The sequence below is a fragment of the Scyliorhinus canicula genome, chromosome 4 (assembly GCF_902713615.1).
Source record: "Scyliorhinus canicula chromosome 4, sScyCan1.1, whole genome shotgun sequence".
NCBI classification, from domain to species: Eukaryota; Metazoa; Chordata; class Chondrichthyes; order Carcharhiniformes; family Scyliorhinidae; genus Scyliorhinus; species Scyliorhinus canicula.
Genome location: NC_052149.1, coordinates 95,845,540 through 95,864,707, shown reverse-complemented (window position 1 = coordinate 95,864,707; position 19,168 = coordinate 95,845,540). Strand labels below are relative to the sequence as shown.

The 19,168-nt window shown below is 42.4% G+C and overlaps 1 protein-coding gene across 3 annotated transcripts in view; it reads right to left on the bottom strand.

The window, feature by feature from the left end:
* Nucleotides 1-19,168, bottom strand: part of dennd1b (DENN/MADD domain containing 1B) — a 393,500-nt gene that overhangs the window by 114,580 nt on the left and 259,752 nt on the right. For all 3 annotated transcript variants that reach the window (XM_038794858.1, XM_038794860.1, XM_038794861.1), the window contains 2 exons: nt 15,535-15,580; nt 3,872-3,973 (listed from right to left, as the gene is read on the bottom strand). In XM_038794858.1, the coding sequence (XP_038650786.1) occupies nt 3,872-3,973; nt 15,535-15,580 (148 nt within the window). The remainder of the gene's footprint in view (nt 1-3,871; nt 3,974-15,534; nt 15,581-19,168) is intronic.

Genomic DNA, 19,168 nt, shown 5'->3' with positions numbered 1-19,168 from the left:
CATTGGTAGCATTCAAGGAATCCTAGGGCCTTGAAGAATAAGAACCCTCTATGCTGCTTTTACCGCCGTTGTTAAATTTATATAACATCTTATTCAATAAATCTACTTGATTCATAAAAACTGGTCTTCTAGATCTGGTTAGGTTAAGTACAACTGAGGACGCCATTGTTACAAATTGAGAATTTGGAAATTAAATATTTTAAGTAAAAGGATTTTATACCTCGAAACATTAAAAACTTACAGAAGCTGTGTCATTGAATATATTCAAGGCTGAGTTAGATATTGTGATCAACAAAGGAGTCAAGTATTATGGGGGATGGGCAGGAAAACGGAGTTGAGGTCCCAATAGATCAGCCATGGCATTAACGAAAGGCAGAGTTGGCCCAAGAGGTCGAATGGTCTACTCCTAATTGCTATTATCCAAGTTGATCCGTGTACAAACTCAACAGCAAACCGCTGTAACGATCTGGCAGCACGGTAGCATGGTGGTTAGCATAAATGCTTCACAGCTCCAGGGTCCCAGGTTCGATTCCCGGCTGGCTCACTGTCTGTGTGGAGTCTGCACGTCCTCCCCGTGTGTGCGTGGGTTTCCTCCGGGTGCTCCGGTTTCCTCCCACAGTCCAAAGATGTGCGGGTTAGGTGGATTGGCCATGCTAAATTGCCCGTAGTGTCCTAAAAGAAAAGTAAGGTTAAGGGGGGGTTGTTGGGTTACGGGTATAGGGTGGATACGTGGGTTTGAGTAGGGTGATCATTGCTCGGCACAACATCGAGGGCCGAAGGGCCTGTTCTGTGCTGTACTGTTCTATGTTCTATGAGTGATATGATTTGTGTGTGTCGGTACTCTTTTCTATATCAAAGGAATGCCAAATCAGTACAGTTAGGTAATTTAGTTATATATCAACATGATAACATTAATTGGGTTTAATTGGCAGGCTGACCTACATGGAACATTGAGGATATTTTCACGTGACCCAGCTTGCTACCATCATTCAATATTTTTCTCAACACCTTTTGTGTTGTATTTAGTTTCCAGATGGAAATCACAATTGAGTCGACTCTACGTCAGCTGTCCCTTGATTGGAGGATGACATCTATTCAGTGCCACAAACAGGCAGTTTCCTTGAGCGCATGTGAGGCAAGATGTCTCCAAGGTAGTAGGATCCACAATGCAGGATTTACATCTTTTTCTTCTCTGTCGTCGCTCTCTGGTGGGGGGACACTTTTCAGCTATTCCATCAGAGTTGATGTTGTGAGAAGTGGAAGCAGTGGTGGTGGAAGTTCTTCTTCCTCGAAATCCATAGAATGAGTGCATGAAGTATTGAGGTGAACAAAGGTCCAGCAGCTTTGAAGACCTCAGCTGGAATACCATCGGGGCTACAGGCTGTATCGATGATACTTCACGCATGGGGGGCACGGAGTTTACTACACATTGTGTTCATAACAGAACTTGTTACTATCCACCTGACACAGAGATCGTAACATATCCAAGATTATTTCGCAATATCCTAGACAACAGTGGAAGTTAGGGTGCTGTGGGGGCCGTGTTGGGGGAACTTGAGAATCTTGCTGCACCTGAATTTCATCAAATTGAACATCAAGTCCTTGTAGATATTTGGTTTAAGCGATGTGAATTCAAATTTGGGAAATGCTGAAGCAGGTACACCAGGGTATGCGATAGGCAACATTTTGAAATTAAGGCTAAAAAGTTACTTTCTCTTTTAGCAGATATCCTGTAAGAACATGTTCAGTGTAATCATTCTCCACCTCTTTGCAGAAAATATGCAGACTCAACAGATTTCTTTGATGCTAAATCGGAAAGGACACTAAGTAACAGCCGTACACACTATTAATTTCAACTCGTTTAAAAAGGGGACGATTACTGTGTTGTTCTAACATAGCGTTGTTTTGGTGAAATTGCTGACAAGGGAATTCTTGATTATCCACCACCACCTTATTCAGCAATCACGGCAGAGGAAACTGCCAAGCCAGAAGACTTTAGCTTAATGGAAAGTACCAACACATGTAGCGCACCAGTGGCAAAAATAAGTGGGTTAGCATATCAAATTCCCCAACAATCATTCATTTAGTAATCAGAACGAATAGTCGTGAATTATACTGGAAGCAAACTATTTATCTTCAAGTTGCCATGGGCACAGCCGCTCCCTGTAGTGAGGCCGCAGCAGTGGCTGCCAAAAGCTACCAACTAAGGGATATACAATGGTACAAGCAGGGAGAGTGGAAAAACTTGTAACTAATAGGGAATTTCCAACAACTCATTTTTACGTGACTTCGTTCTTTCATTCTGCATCTGACAATAGTCGGTTTAAGAACAAGACATTGTTCTTTGTAACTCAGGGCTTATTCGTGCAATGAAAATTTAACAAAACAAAATTTGATTTGTACATTATAAATCTACATGAGCACAGCAGTATTTCAGCAAGAATGTAAATAAACAGGTTGCCAGAGGCCAACAGCAAGAATTATGTTTCCATCTGGAAATACACAGTATTTTCCAAAGTGGTATCGCTATGAACAAAACTAACATTTCTAATAGTCAATAACTCTTAAATATTATGTGTGAATATCTGACAAGAGACCATTATTAAGATGACAGCATACACCATAGCAGAGTGTGTACTTGAAAACAGTTCAGTAATTCAGGACAACTGTGACCTGCTGACCTTTATGACAACTGAGACCAACACACAAACTGACCTAATAATAGACTCCATATGGACTGAAATCCTTGCGACATGAACTCACATGTAACTAAACATATCTTGCAGCAGCTTTACTCAAATCAACAGGAGCCCCACTTGTAATATTTTTGCAATTACTTTTCCTGACAGTGGGGGTGGGGTAAAGAGGGACAAAAGCAAAGGGAAACCCATTGGAAACAAAATACTGACTGCAAATTATCCCATTGCATGAAACTGTAAGGAAAACAACATGGTGGATACTCGGAAATGGACACATGACATTTGGTACAAACTTTGGTCATCTATTGCTTGTGGTTTTCTTAAATGAACACGTGGAACACCAAGCACCCTGAAGCATTAGCAACCCGGAAAAGCAATACTAGATCAAAGCAGAGATGCAGCTGACACCTCATTTATCAGACTTCATTGGCAAATGCAAAGCCTTTATTTTTACCATCTCTTCCTATTTGGAGCAGGATACTGCTGTGGTGAGTTGAAACTGTCAGTTGCTTCCCAAATAGAACTCTTTAAAACAAATAATGCGTTTTCATTGAAAATGGCCGTCAGGAGATAAGAAAATTAAAATGCACCGGAAAACTTACAATTCATGGAAACAAATGCTTCAGAATACTGAAGATCAAAGGAGCAATTTTGTGACCCCAACTGTAAAAGTATTTCTTATTATATTGACCGGTGCCATCTGAACATTAATTAAAGGAAAAGGAGCTGGCAGGTGGCAGGGAAACAGGAGCTGATAATTGGCCCCCTTCTTCTTGCTGCCTTCACAACTCAAATCGTTCTTCAGCAAGAAATGCCACTAGGCAGACAGAAACGCATACTTTGTAATTTAATGATTAAGTATAAGATGAAGAGACTTACATTTTAAAAAAGCTACAGCTAATGAATGCAGATATCCTTTGGATCATGAGCTTCATTTACAACTGGCTGCACAATTCAGAACCGCTCTTCAGCCACAGTCAAAATCTTGAAATAATTTTGCTTTCATAAAAGTCAATTTGCAGCTCCTGATTTTCACAAGAAAAAAAGCAGCAGACTTGGGACTGGTCACCCCAACCCCTCACATCTTCCAATTTGTGATTACAAAAGGAAATACTTCATCCTCACAAAGAGCTAATGAAATTGAAAAAGAGCACAGTATCATTTTGACTTACCACTTCACTAGGCAGGTTGTGAAGGTCATCAAATGGTGTTTCCAGTGTATTTGTATCTACATTTAATATGATCACATCTTCTAAAGCTTTATTCTTCACCTTCTGTTGGAAGGAAGAGAGAAAATGTGCTCAGCATTGTTGTAAATTTTCTTTCAATTATTTTAATAAAAGGACTGCTGCCCTCAAGTTTATAAAGTAAAAAAATCCTGTATTTCCAGGGCTGCTATATCGTCAGCCAGCAGTTCTCCCAGAGGACAGCATTTCCAGCAACTGAGCTCTTGTACGGAGGTTGCCTGTCTCTATTCAGGTGCCTTGGGCAGCAGTACTGCAGTTATGGGTTGTTGTGCACAGCCAAAGGTATTACGCCCAATCCACAAAGTGGTTGATGAATATTTGAACCTTTTTAAGTGAAGTGTTGCATGAATGAATCATAAATGCACAATTTGCTCTCCACTGAAGCAGGCAACAGCTGGGCTGAATACAGGTTCTACCACATGCAATTTTCATCTCCAGTTCATAACTTCAAGTTTGGCCACCCATCACCACTGATTAAAAAGGCAGAATAGGAAAGTTTTGGAAGATGAAACAAGAAAATAAGGCCCCAGGCTCCGGCAATTTTCATCCACAGAGCCTGGCGAGTTGGTTGAGTTTGCAAACCCACACACTGAGCAGTGGTACTACTATAATTTGCTGTGCAAAGTCAAAGAGTGAAGTTATGTTTCTTTCCACATTGAAATTAGTAGAAATTTACCATCTGAGGCATCATGGAACATTAATCAAAGCCATGAAAATGGAGTTGAAGTGTTGATTAGCCATGATATAGCACTGCATTGCAATCAAAAAAGATCTCAATGGATACCTTGTACGTCTATGAGTAGCTTGCAGGTTTGACAGATGAAGGTGAGGCAACTGATTCTGTGCATATGGATTAAAGGAAGGTATGTGACACTCTCCTACATAACATACTGAGTAGCAGGGTAAAATGGAACTGTGCTGAGCTATTCATGGCTGAAAGGTTGAATGCAAAGAACGTGGATGCATTTGTCAGAATAGCATTGCCGTGAAGTCCTACAAGGGGTCAGAACCAGGACCACTGTTGTCTGTTACTTCTACAATAGAGCTGGAGACCAGAAAAGCATCAGAGTTTGCAGATAATAACAAATTAATGGCTAGTGGTGCTAAACAAAAAGTGATATTACAAGAAATCTATACAAATTGCAACAGAAAGTGAGAGAGTTGAATACAATTATGGAGGAAAATCAAGAGCTCAGACAGTAGAAAAGAGACTGGGCTGTTTGGTGGTTTCCTCAATGAAAACATCGATTCCTTGCTTTTGCAGTTATCAATGAAGAAAGCAAATAAACTGGGTTCTATAGCTAAGCATGTTGCAATGGACATCTCATTGAGGGTGCAGCCAGAGCAATGTTCTTGGTCCTGATATTACAGTGTCTAGAGCAGATTGAAGATAACGATTCGTAAATATACCGTCTCTTAAATCCTCGATGTTATGGTACTGGGTAAGTAACCAAGAGATTATGAATTCAAATGCCATTATAACAAGCTAAGACGTTGGCTGGCAGCACAATAACTGGCCGTGAAAGCTATCAGATTCTTGTAAAAACTCAACTGGTTCTCAAACTTTTACCCATTACCTGCAGTTACCCTAAGAATGGACAATAAACAGTGTGTTGTCCGTGTCGTCCACATACAAAAAATGAATATAGATTGTGGAATAAGAGGAAAGATTTGTTCTTCAAAAGGGGAAGAAGATCTTCAAAATATTCATGGATACAGGTGCAAGATTCAAAAGCAAAGGGGCACTGTTTGAAGTTGAAGTTGTGGAAGAGAAATCAGGAAATGGAGTTAATTTTTTTCACTGTGGAAAGATTACGAACAGGGGTTGTGGAAAATGCAGAAGGCATGGTGGAGCAGTGGTTAGCACTGCTGCAGTGGTTAGTACCGATGCCTCAAGGCGCCGAGTACCTGGGTTCGATCCCAGCCCTGGGTCACTGTTCATGTGGAGTTTGCACATTATGCGTGGGTCTCAAACCCACAACCCAAAGATGTGCAGGGTAGGTGGATTGGCCATGCTAAATTGCCCCTTAATTGGAAAAAAGAATTGGATACTTTAATTTTATTTTTAAAAAAGAGTTGGTGGAACAAAAACTCATGATGTTGATTGTTAATACAAAAAGTACTGGACGAATTTCTGTTCTGAGAGCATGTGCAAGGAGTAAGGTTGTGACTAAATCACAGGTACAATAAATTAAGAAAGCTCCACAAATGGTGGACGGTATGGTGCAGGTGAGATCAAACAATATATAAATGGCTATGGTTTTAACTGAAACTAGTTATGTAGCTCAAGATAAAGTGATCAGACAAAGAGCGAGTGCAACAGTGTGAGGAACTTTGATATTTGTGAAAAATGCAGAGAAAATAATCATAATTACAAAAGAATTCTAAATCATTCTGAGGATGGGGAACAGATATTAGAATGTTTAAAGATCCGAAGAAAGCACACACAGCATATTGACCATGGCCATCTACCTAGTCCTTTAAAGTCCATTCTTTTCAGAACTCAGTTCCAGCATCTCTGACGAAGGAAGAGAAAAGAGGGGACTACCATGTTCAACGCTGCTTTAACTACAAGAAAAAACGGGCTGGGCACGATTTACTGGCATCAATGCATCCGCACCTCGCGAGACGTCGCGATCTAGATCTCGCCCTCGTTGAATCAGCATACATTTAATTTAAATATGTTTGTGCTGGATTCTCCCAGCACCTGGGACCAAATGGCCTTCCTGGTGAAGTCTGGGCCACACAAATGTAGCAGCACCTCGAGGGTCACCAAAGCCATTGGAGCCCCTGGATGTTCGGGGACAGTACATGGTGACCCCCTGTCTCTCCCTCTGTAACCCTGCTTGGCACTGCTAGGGAGCCCAGGTGATACCCAAGCTGGCAGGGGCATTGCCAGGGTGCCAGGACCAGGGCAGGGTGCCAGTGTTACATTGCCAAGGGTCAGGGTCTGGGGGGAGGGGGGGGGCAGGCCTCTGAAAGGGGAGGGGATGAGAGGGGTTACAGGGTGGGGGTGAAGGGCATGTATGAAGGGGCCGAATAAAAGTTGGTGGGGGTTAAGGGTGGCGGTCCTAAAAGGGGAAAGGGGATGGATAAGTCTGAAAAGTGGCGACCCTCAGCAGTCCCTTAGCAGGGTGTCCTTCTTGAGAGGGTGTGGGGTAATGCCCATGTGTGTGGGGGATGACATTGCACCTGGGTGGGGGATGTGGGGGACCCTGAAGCTCACTGTAAAATTATGTTTTTCCTTAAATTCCCAATCAAATCAGACTGACTCTAAGTTGAGCATCATTTGCGGAGATGTGTACGATTTTCATCTGCTTCACTTGTATCAATATTCTCCCAGAAGTTATCTTTTCGAATCTGTGTTTTTAATTTGATGAAAGGGTGTATGTATTTGAACTAATGCAGGAACAGTTAGAACCAGTGTATATATGTTAGGATGTGGCTAAAACTTTGCAAAATTAATTAAATTATAACTTATGGAATATAACTGAATAAAATTAGCTTTAAAAATAATCAGAACTCAGCAGATACAGCATATAAACAGGAAGTCTGTTGTGACAACAACACTAAAACTTGCATCCTGGAACATTATTTGTGCCCAGATACATACAATCTCAGCACAAACGAATTACGTAGCTTAAAAGGTCATAGTGTTTCGGGCAAAACTGCAATGCACCCAAGTCTCTTTTGCCTTTCATGTCCGTCAATCAAAACTTGCGTCCAAATGAATCCTGCCCACTAAACTGGCTATACCCCATTGACTCTCAAATGCCACCAGCTTCCAATTGCACTTGTTCAAGGAGGGGGTCTCTTAACATTGCCACCAGGCTTTCAGACACAGCAGGAAACAAAGTCATTCTACTGGTCTTTTAATTGCGATTTTTTTTCAGCGTTTAAAAAAAAGTATCCTTAATGAGACCTGCTCTGTATTATGTTTCTTTTAATCCAGTTTTAAGTACAAGTCACATTAAAAATTGAAAAGTTCGCCTGGTTGCAGGTGCTTAAACAGGCTGTGCCGAATGTGCATGAATGATGGTTGAATGAGTTGAAACTTCTGATTTAAGGCTGGAAACAGAAATTTACAGATGCGGGTTCTGCATTTCACTGCATGCCAGTTCATGCCCACATTGAATTTGGACACAGTGTATTTTTCTTTCTTCTTTATTCATTCACGGGAGGCGGGTGTCACTAGCTAAGCCAGCATTTATTGCCCATCTCTAATTGCCCTTGAGTAGTAAGGCACCTTCTTGAAACCCGGCAGTCCATGTATTGTAGGACCACCCGCAGTGCTGTTAGGCCTAGGTCAATGGCAGGTGGGCTGTCCAATTTCATTCCTTTTAGACTTGGCAGCAGTTTCGTAGAACTGAGTGGCTTGCTAGGCCATTTCAGAGGCCAACCACATTGCTGTGGGTCTGGAGTGACCTGTAGGCCAGACCAGGTACATATGGCAAATTTCCTTACTTAAAGGTGTTTTTTTTACGACCACGGAGAGTGGTTGCCAGTCACTATTACTGAGATGATTCAATTCCAGATATATTAATTGAATTTAAGTTCCACCAGCCGTCATGGTGGGGTTTGGACCCAAGTTGCAGAAACTGAAACTCAATAAAACATCTGGAAATAAAAGTCTGATGATAACCATGAAAAACCATTGTCGTTTGCTGTAAAACAAAACACCTGGTTCATTAATGTCCTTTAGGGAAGGAATCCTGCAACCCTCTTCTGGTCTGGCCTACATGTGACTCCAGACCCACAGCAATGTCATTGACTCTGAAATGCTCTCTGAAATGGCCTAGCAAGCCATTCAGCTGTATTCAACCACTACAACGAAAACACAAAGGAATGAAACCAGCCGGACCACCCAGCATCGACCTCAGCACCAAAAACGACAATGGCAAACCCACCACTGCCTACACTACAAAGTCCTCCTTACTACCATCTGGGGGCTTGTCAAAAATTGGGAGAGCTGTCTCACAGACTAACAGCACACTGGGCTAAATCGCTGGCTTTTAAAGCAGACCAAGGCAGGCCAGCAGCACGGTTCAATTCCTGTACCAACCTCCCCGAACAGGTGCCGGAATGTGGTGACTAGGGGCTTTTCACAGTAACTTCATTGAAGCCTACTTGTGACAATAAGTGATTTCCATTCCATTTCCAACAGCCTGACATAGTCATATTTACAGAATCATACCTTACAAATCATGTCCCAGGCACCACCATCACTATTCCTGGTATGTCCAGTCTCACAGGCAACCAGCAGAGATGGCAGCACAGTGGAATGTCATAATATACACCAGTATATCATGGTGCAGACACACACTGATGGACACACACAGGGACCAATCAACATGTACAAACACCGCAGCCAATCACCAGTTAGAATACACACACTATAAAGGAAGAGGGCACCACGGTTCCCACTCATTCTGGGTGCTGCCTCAGTGTAACAAGAACTCATCCAGCCCAGCACAGACTCACACCACGTGCTGAGAAAATCAACTGGTCCTGACAAGGCTTAGGTCTCTAGTTTAAGTTAGCATCATTTAGACCCACAGTCATCGTGTGTTAGTTAGTTAGAAGTAGTTAATAAAATTGAGTTGAACCTTCATCAGTGTTGGAAGTGTCTGTTCATCTCTCAAGTCCACACTAGCCAACACTTCATGGAATACAATTGGTAGGGAGTTGCCCTGAGAGTCCTCAACATTGACTTTGGACCTCATGAAGTCTCATGGCTTCAAGTTAAACATAGGCAAGGAAACCACCTGCTGATTACCACGCACTGTCCCCCCTCAGCTGATGACTCGGTACTCCTCCATGTTCAACACCACTTGGAGGAAGCACTGAGGGTGGGAAAGGCACAGAATGTACTTTGGGTGGGGGACTTCAATGTCCATCCAAAGAGTGGCCCGACAGTACCACCACAGACCAAGCTGGCCAGGTCCTAAAGGACACAGCTGCTAGACCTGGAATGTGGAAGCTGATGAGGGAACCAACAGGAGGGAAAAACATACTTGTCCTCATCCTCACCCATGTGCCTGCCGGGGATGCACCTGTCGATGACAGGATCCACTGACAGTCTTTGTGAAGACCAAGTCCCAGCTTCAAATTGAGCATACCCTCCATCATGTTGTGTGGCACTACCACTGTGCTAAATGAGCTAGACTTTGAACAGATCGAGTAACTTAAGACAGGGCATCCATGAGATTCTGTGGAGCAGCAGCAGAATTGTTACTAGTCTCATTGGCCCAGCATATCCCCCACTCTACCATTGCCACCAAGCCAGGAGATCAACCCTGGTTCAATGGAATGTGCAGGAGAGCATGCCAGGAGCAGCAGCAGGCAGACTGAAAAATAAAGTGTAAACCTGCTGAAGCTACAACACAGGATTACTAGCATGCCAAAGAGCATAAGCAGCAAGTGATAGACAAAGCTAAGCAATCCCACAACGAACGGATCAGATCTAAGTTCTACAATCCTGCCACGTCTACTTATGAATGGTGGTGGACAATTAATCAACTCACTGAAGGAGGAGGCACCACAAATGTCCCCTTCTCAACGAGGGAGGAGCCCGGCACTTCAGTGCAAAAGACGAGGCTGAGCATTCACAATAATCCTCAGCCAGAAGTGCCGAGAGGATGGTCCACCTCAGTCTCCTCCAGAGATCCCCAGATTCATTTCACGTGGTTTCAGGAAATGGTTCAAGGCACTAGATACTGCAAAGGCTATGGAACCTGACAATATTCCAGCAATAGTACTTGCCATGCCACAAGCCAAACTGTTCCAGGACAACTATAATACAGGTATTTACCCAGCAATTTGGAAAACTGTCCAGGAATGTCCCGTACACAAGAAACAGCAAAAATCCAACCTGGCCAATTGCCACCACTCTACTCTCGATCATCAGTGAAATGATGGAAGGGGGTCATCAACAGTGCTATCAAGCAGCATTTACTCAGCAATAATCTGTTCATGGGCGCTCGGTTTGTGTTTCACCAGGATCACTCAACTCCTAACCTCATTACACCCCTTGTTTCAAACATGAACAAAAGAGCTGAATGCCAGAGGTGCAGTGAAAGTGACTGACTTGACATCAAGGCATCATCTGACCGAATATGGCATCAAGGAGCTCAGTAAAACTGGAGTCAATGGGAATCATGGGGAAACCCTCCGCTGGTTGGAGTCATACCTGGCACAATGGAACATTGTGGTCATGATTAGAGGTCAATCATCTCAGCTCCAGGATATCACTGCAGGAGTTCCTCAGGGTAACGTCCTCGGCCCAACCAGCTTTAGCTGCTTCATCAACGACCTTCTTCATTAAGTCAGAAATGGGGATATTCGCAGATGACTGCACAATAATAAGCACCATTTGAGAATCCTGACATAATGAAGCAGTCCATGTCCAAATGCAGCAAGACCGGGATAATATCCAGGCTTGGGCTGGCAAGTTGCAAGTAACATTCGTGACACGCAAGTACCAGACAATGACCATCTCCTGCAAGAGAGGGTCAAACCCCTTGACATTTCCATCATTGAATCCCCCATTTAACATCCTGGGATTTATTGAACTGACTAGCCATATTAATACTGTGGCTACCAGGGCAGGTCAAAGGCTAGGAATCATGTTGCAAATAACTCACCTTCTGACCCCTCCCAAAGCATGTCCACTATCTACAAGGCACAAGTCAGGAATGTGATGGAATACTCTCCACTTGCCTGGATGAGTGCAGCTCCAACAACACTCAAGAAGCTCTACACTATCCAGGACAAAGTAGCCCGCTTGATAGTTACCCCTTCCACAAACATTCAATGCCTCCACCATCGATGAACAGTGGCAGCCGTGTGTACCATCTACATGATGCACTGCAGGAACTCAACAAGGTTTCTTTGGCAGCACCTTCCAAACCCACAACCGCTACCATCTAGACCAGGGGTGGGCAAACTACGGCCCGCGGGCCGCCAAAGGTCTTTATGCGGCCCACCAAGTCATTAAAAAAAAAAAACTTTTTTTTAAATTAAATTTTTTTTTTTTTTTTTAAGGTTAATGCGGGGGGGGGGGGGGGGGGGGGGGGGGGGGGGGGGGGGGGGCTGTTGGGTTACTTACTGGTATAGGGTGGGTGGATACGTTGACTTGAGTAGGGTAATCATTGCTCGGCACAACATCGAGGGCCGAAGGGCCTGTTCTGTGCTGTACTGTTCTATGTTCTATGTTCTATATGAGGCGCCCAGAATCATAACCGGGTGAGGTAATTACTTTACTTAATATACTATGCGGCCCTATAAAATTGTGAATTTCTGAATGTGGCCCTTGCACGGAAAAGTTTGCCCACCCCTGATCTAGACGGACAAGAGGACTGAACGCCGCCACGTGGAGGTTCCCCTCCAAGTCATTCACCATCCTAACTTGGAAATTAAAAAATATATATATTTTTATTAACATTTTTAAATAGCAAAATAGTAAACAAATTTACATACATCAACCATAAAAACAGAAACATCAAATAGCGCCTCACTAAATCTAACCCCCCACTCTCCCCAAGAACTAATGGTGGTCAATTCTTTGAAAGAAACAATAAAAGACTGCCACCCCTGATAGAACCCCTCGATTGCTCCCCTTATGGTGTACGTAACTTTCTCTAGGTCTTGGAACTCGAAAGGCCCCCAAGCCACACTGAGGCACTGGGTGGCAATAGACAATTTCATTCTAGCAATTCTCGCCTCTGGGCAATCAGCGGGCGAAGTCCAGGACATTGGCCCCTGCGACCATCTGCAGCTCCGGCAAGTCTGACACCCCAAACATGGCCACTAAAGAACAGGGCTCCAGCTCAATTTTCAGAATCGCCTACATGGTGCTAAAGAAGGAGACCCAAAAACCCACAAGTCTGGGACAAAACCAGGACATGTGTTTGTGATTAGCCAGAAATCTTGTGCAGTGCTCGAACCCTCTCCAATCCCATCAAAGAAGTGACTCATTCTAGACTTGGTCAGGTGCACCCTAAAAACGATCTTAAATTGGATCAAACCAAGCCTCGCGCACAAATACGTAGAGTTCTCCCTGCAAAGGGCCTCACTCCACAACTCGTCATCCAATATGGGCCCCCGACTCCTCTTCCCACCTTGCCTTAACCCACTTCACTGACACAAATCTTTCAACAAAATCAATCCAGAAATATCAGAAGTGCCCCCTTCCTCCGACCCAGCGAGATAAAGAATCCTCTCCATTAGAGATGCTGGTGGCGCCACGGGGAATGTCGCAAAGATCCGTTTCGCAAAATTGCGAACTTGGAGATATCTGAATGAATTTGAACCCAAGAGCCCAAACCTTTCTGTCAATTCCTCTGGACTGGCAAACCACCCTACCAGGAACAAATCGCCCACTCTTGCCACTCCCTTCCCGTGCCACTCCCCAAACATGGCGAGATTAGCACAGATGGGAAGTTTAAAATGTTGTCGAAATTGTCCCCATAACTTCAAAATGGAAACAACCACTGAATTTGGTGAATATTTTGCCAGTGTGAACGGGAGAGATGCCGTCACATCGATTCTATCTGCACCCACATTGCTCCCAGACCATAACACCAACCTAACACCTTCTCTGCAATAGCTGCCCAGTAATAAAATATCAGGTTCGGCTGCGCCAGGCTCCCCGACTGTCTCTCCCTTCAAAGGACTGCCCTATGAATCCTCGAGGTCTTGCCCGCCCATGTAAAGGATGGTATCAACTTCCCAACTCTTCCCAAAAAAAGATTTAGGAAGGAAAATCGGCAGACACTGGATCAAAAACAAAAATCGTGGCAAAATGTTCATTTGATTGACTGGACCCTGCCTGCCAAGGACAGGGGAAGGTTATCCCACCTTTGTAGGTTGGTCTTGACTCTATTTACCAGGCTAGTATTATTCAATTTACGAAGTCAGGTCCAATTTTGGGCCATTCGGTCCCCCAGATATCTAAAGTAGGAACCGGCAAGCGAAATGGAAGCATCCCCAGGTTGGCTCCCCTCCCGGGGGGGTTCACCGGAAATCAACTCCTTTGCAGATTTAATTTATATCCTGAAAAGGAGCCAAAGCACCTTAACAGTTGTATTATATCACCCAAGGTGGGGACTGGGTTCGTCACGTAAAGTAAAAGAGGATCAGCATACAGGGACACCCTATGTTCCAACCCTCCCCTAATTATTCCCTTCCCGACTTGGAAATATATCACCGTTCCTTCACTATCGCTGGGTCAAAATCCTGGAATTCACTCCCTAAAGCCAATATGGGTGTGCCTACACCTCAGGGACTGTAGCAGTTCAAAAGGCAGCTCAGTACCACATTCTGAAGAGCGACTAGTGATGGGCAATAAATGTTGGCCTAGTCAGTGACGCCCACATCCCGGAAAATTAATTTAAAAAAAAAAGAGCATTTAAAAAGTAGAGTCAAAACATGCAGGAATAATTCTGCTCTGAACTCTTCGCAGCAAAATGTAACATTTTTTTTTACTCAACAAGTTCTGGAATGTCAATGGTTGGGAATTGGAATTCCTCACATTTCAGGAATCCAATGTCAGCAGCAGGTCAGGTACAGCACAGCCAGATGCAGAGTCAGTTTCCCTTTATTCTCATGCAATGGTATGTCTCAGCCCATCTCAGAACAATACACCCTGCTACACCAACTTGACAACTCTTTTTTCCTATTCCTTGCAGCACCTATCCTGGTTCATGCTCACGAGTAAATGAATCTGTCAAATATACTTCACATTGGTTCCCTTAAACCAACAAATAGAGGAAAGATGCTGGATTTGAACCTATTCCAAGCTAAAGATCAGTGTCTAAAAACACCATACCACCCAATTCCCCAGAGCAATATTTTTAAACTGTAATTTTTAATTTTATGTTGCAAACACAATTTCAGCAATGAAAAAATATACATTATCAAGAAGATGGTTTAATTCAATTATATGTTGCAACATTGCCTTGGTAGTTATTTGACTTGTAACGGTATAAACAATGTAGGTTAATTTGCAATGTAAGAATTGAACATTATTTCTAGGTCCATTTTTCTAAACTTCAGATAAGCAGTTGGGAGATTGATGGATAACGTTGTCTTAAAGTCTAAACAATTGTAGGTAGAGGCTACCTCTTGCATTCTTCACCCACAATTCTACCTGTAGAGATCTTATAATTTAGCCCAAACAGTCCAGGAAATAATCTGTGAGGGACAGCCCTCAACCCCCCACCCCCACCCATCTTCCCACCAAACTGTAGTGGACCACTGTTTTGAAAATATAAAGTCAAGACATTCAGCAAAATGGTTATATATCAAAAAGCATACCCTTTTTATTTCCAAGTTGTTTTCTCTAATTGAAATATTTTCTCCATTTTCCCAAAATATCTTGAGAACAATCCAATGATTCATACTTTTTTCACTACTTAATTGTTATTTATGAAGCTTGCTTTAACTTTTGGAACGCAAGGTTGCAATTGATGGCATTCTGGCTTTGACATTTAGTCAACATGTGCTTTCTGTCCTTCAAGCCGTGTAATAAGATCTCTATACTACAAGTCAACACGGGGGACTAAAAATAGCAAACATATTCAACTTACATCCATTAAACTCAAGTGAACTCCAACCAGATAGGGCATCGGGGCACTGGAACAAAGAAACAAAACTAAATAAACTTTATATGTCAAAGGAAGTATTTATAAGATCAGAACACAGTTACTGAAAATCAAGTACAAGGCAGTTTGTGAAGCAATTCTCTGCACCATGGAATGTGCCCTACATATTCACAACTTAAACCAAGAGCTTCTCAATTCTATTATGCCATCAGGGGCAAACAAGTGCAAGATGCTCCTCTGCAGGAAACAAGGGATAATTACAAAATGGGAGGAAACAAGGGAATCACCTTTACACTATTTTTGCACTACCTGCCAACTAGATCAAGTGAAGCAACTGACACATCACGTGAAAACAGGTGGAGAACATTTAAAAATAAACATCAGGTACAATATTTTTTCAAAATAAAAAAAAATAAACAGGATAAACAGGGGCAGCACGGTAGCATGGTGGTTAGCGTCAATGCTTCACAGCTCCAGGGTCCCAGGTTCAGTTCCCGGCTGGGTCACTGTCTGTGCTGAGTCTGCACATCCTCCCCGTGTGTGCGTGGGTTTCCTCCGGGTGCTCCGGTTTCCTCCCACAGTCCAAAGATGTGCGGGTTAGGTGGATTGGCCATGCTAAATTGCCCGTAGTGTCCTAAAAAGTAAGGTTAAGGGGGGGTTGTTGGGTTACGGGTATAGGGTGGATACGTGGGTTTGAGTAGGGTGATCATTGCTCGGCACAACATCGAGGGCCGAAGGGCCTGTTCTAGGGGCTTTTCACAGTAACTTCATTGAAGCCTACTCGTGACAATAGCGATTTTCATTCATTTCATTTCATTGCTCGGCACAACATCGAGGGCCGAAGGGCCTGTTCTGTGCTGTACTGTTCTATGTTCTATATGCTTGCAGTGCATTAATTCAAGTATTACTCATCTCAGAATTGCTTCATATGCAAAATATTTTTCAGCCAGAGATCTATACATGAAACATAGTGCAAGCCAAAATTGTGCACGCACAGACACATTTACATCTCATGGAAAAAAATGGTAAATTATAAAGTAATGTTTCTTTGGCACGCAAATTACAATTGAGATGGGCAACTGTTAACAAGGCCTGCTTTCGCTGAAGGATTTTATTTGTTAAATATGTGATTTCCTGTAGCAATTACTGTCCGTACATTATGCAGAGCAGGCAAGTTAAGTGCCAAATAATTGCTCCCATCTCACGAAACCAGGCTTGTGGAAATACTGCACGGTATATGAGTTATCCTGTAAACAGTAGCTCTGCTGTAATAAACTGAACTGAAAAATTGCATCTGGTAAAGGACTACCAAGTGATCAATTTAATATCAGATTCTGAGTTCCCATCACAATGCTACACATATGGACTGACAACTCCTTCATTGATTTTTATTTACAGTGTGATGGGTGGCTTCTGAAACAATGCTATCTGGTATTAAAGATTAGCATTAACGGTTACCTATCTTTGAGTGAAGAATGGGCATTTCAAGCACAAATATCAGGCAGCTAAATTAGTTATATATTGTTCATTTCAAAATGAGGTAAGTGTTAATGACTACTTTCGTTGTTTAATATGCTGGAGGGAGAAAGACGCAAAAATTAGCCATATATTTGCTGTTCTTTGTTGTTTCCAGTTTTTTAGTGCAGGAAACAGGTTCCTCAGAAGCTAACTTGGATTTTTATGAATGGTTCAATTGTTTCTTCCCCTTCCACCATACCCCCATTATTTACAGCACACACAATGTAGTCTCTAGCCAATAACATTTTAATCTCAATTTCTGAATAGTCATGACTAGCTTAATTTGTGTAAACAGCAACATAAACCCTGCCAGAAATGTAATCCCCAGAACACTTCACCGGTCCCCAGTGAATTTGGAAGACTGGCATATAATACTGTGCTGTAACAATTCTGTGATTCTGTGTATGTATTCTGCCCCTGAAACACAATAACTTCATTATGTATTTATATATGCAATTTAATACTTTAAAGTCTGATCTTGATATCTTTAATCCTTTCGTGAAATATCTACTGCATCAACAGTGAACAGCAAATTGACAACACAAATATGATTCGTATGCTGCTTTTAAAGCTAAAGTATTGTACATCATCTTATTTTGCAGAAGGATTAATATCCTTCAGCACAGTAAACTTTAAAATACATTTTTTAAGTTTTGTGAAATCCAGCGGTCTGATCTAAAAACTTCATGTACATGGTAGACAAAAAAACAGTTAGTTCAATTAAGTTAAAATAACTCGCTCGCAGTAATCATACAGTACTTTTTGCCCCTCAGCATATTTGATGGTATTCAATTATAATCTGATGCTTGTGCTGTATTATATAAAAGGCAGAAACATTTGCCAATTCAAATCATTTTGATCTACAGATAAGACAACGCTGATCAGAAAGTGTTTTTTGATATTCCACAGTAAGAAAAAAAGACAACAAATTCACACCCTTTACTTGAGGCATTATAATTTTAAACAGCTGAAAATTCAGTTAAAAACAAATCAATTTAGCAGCTGAAGTATTTTTAAATTAGTACAAAACATCAGTCTTGCTTATAAAGCAGCAGTATGCTCAGAGAATTAAATGTTCGATGTCTGATGTTGTGTTTCTCATTTTGTTGTATTTTCAACAAAGAATAAAAGGTACATCAAATATTCCACAGAACAAAACTAACATGACTAGGAAAGCAAGCTCTCAACGTCCAATATTGAAAAGATATTAAACTAAAATGGGAGAAGTTAGGGGTGGAATTAGAGGAGGGGGTGTGGTGTGAAGCCTTGCATCGGCCACTTCATCGTGCGCGAGACTGGGGTTGATACAGTTGAAGGTGGTACATCGGGAGCACTTAACTAGGGCTAGGATGAGTTGGTTGTTTGAGGGGGTGGAGAGCAAGTGTGAACATTGTGGGAGGGGCACAACAAACCATATGCATATGTTTTGGACATGTCCTGAGCTGGTGAGGTTTTGGGTTTCCTTCTTCAGAGACATGTCGGTGATTCTACAGATGGAATCGGAGCCCGAGCCCAGTCTCCTGGCAGACACATTTGGGGTGTCAGATCTTCTGGAGCTGCAGACGGGTGCAGGAGAATGTCTTAGCCTTCGCCTCGCAAGCAGATTCTGTTGGAGTGAAGGTCAGCTTCTCCATCCAATGCCTCACTGTGGCTGGGGATCTAATGGAGTTTTTACATATTAAGAAAATTAAGTACATGCTAAGGGGTGCAATGGAGTGGTTTTATAAAAGATGGTGGCCTTTTATTCTGATCTTTAAAGAGCTAGTCACCATTGGATGTTGGGAGGATGCTGTTTTTTGGTTGTTTGTTTTGTTTTATTACTTCATATTTATCAAAATATGTTTAATAAAAATATTTTTAAAAATAAAAGATATTAAAGAAGGAATTTGAAACAAATGTCAAATATAAAACAAACTGTATTCTATATTTTGATACTGAACCATTACATCCAATAGAATTCAATTAATGAAAATCTAGCAACATCCCAAAGCAGACAGACTTGGAAACATGTTAGTATCAGAAACCCTAAGTCCCAATGCACCTCTCCCATCCACGTTGACTGCCATAGCCGAACCTTCCCTTGATAACCTCGGCTAAGGCA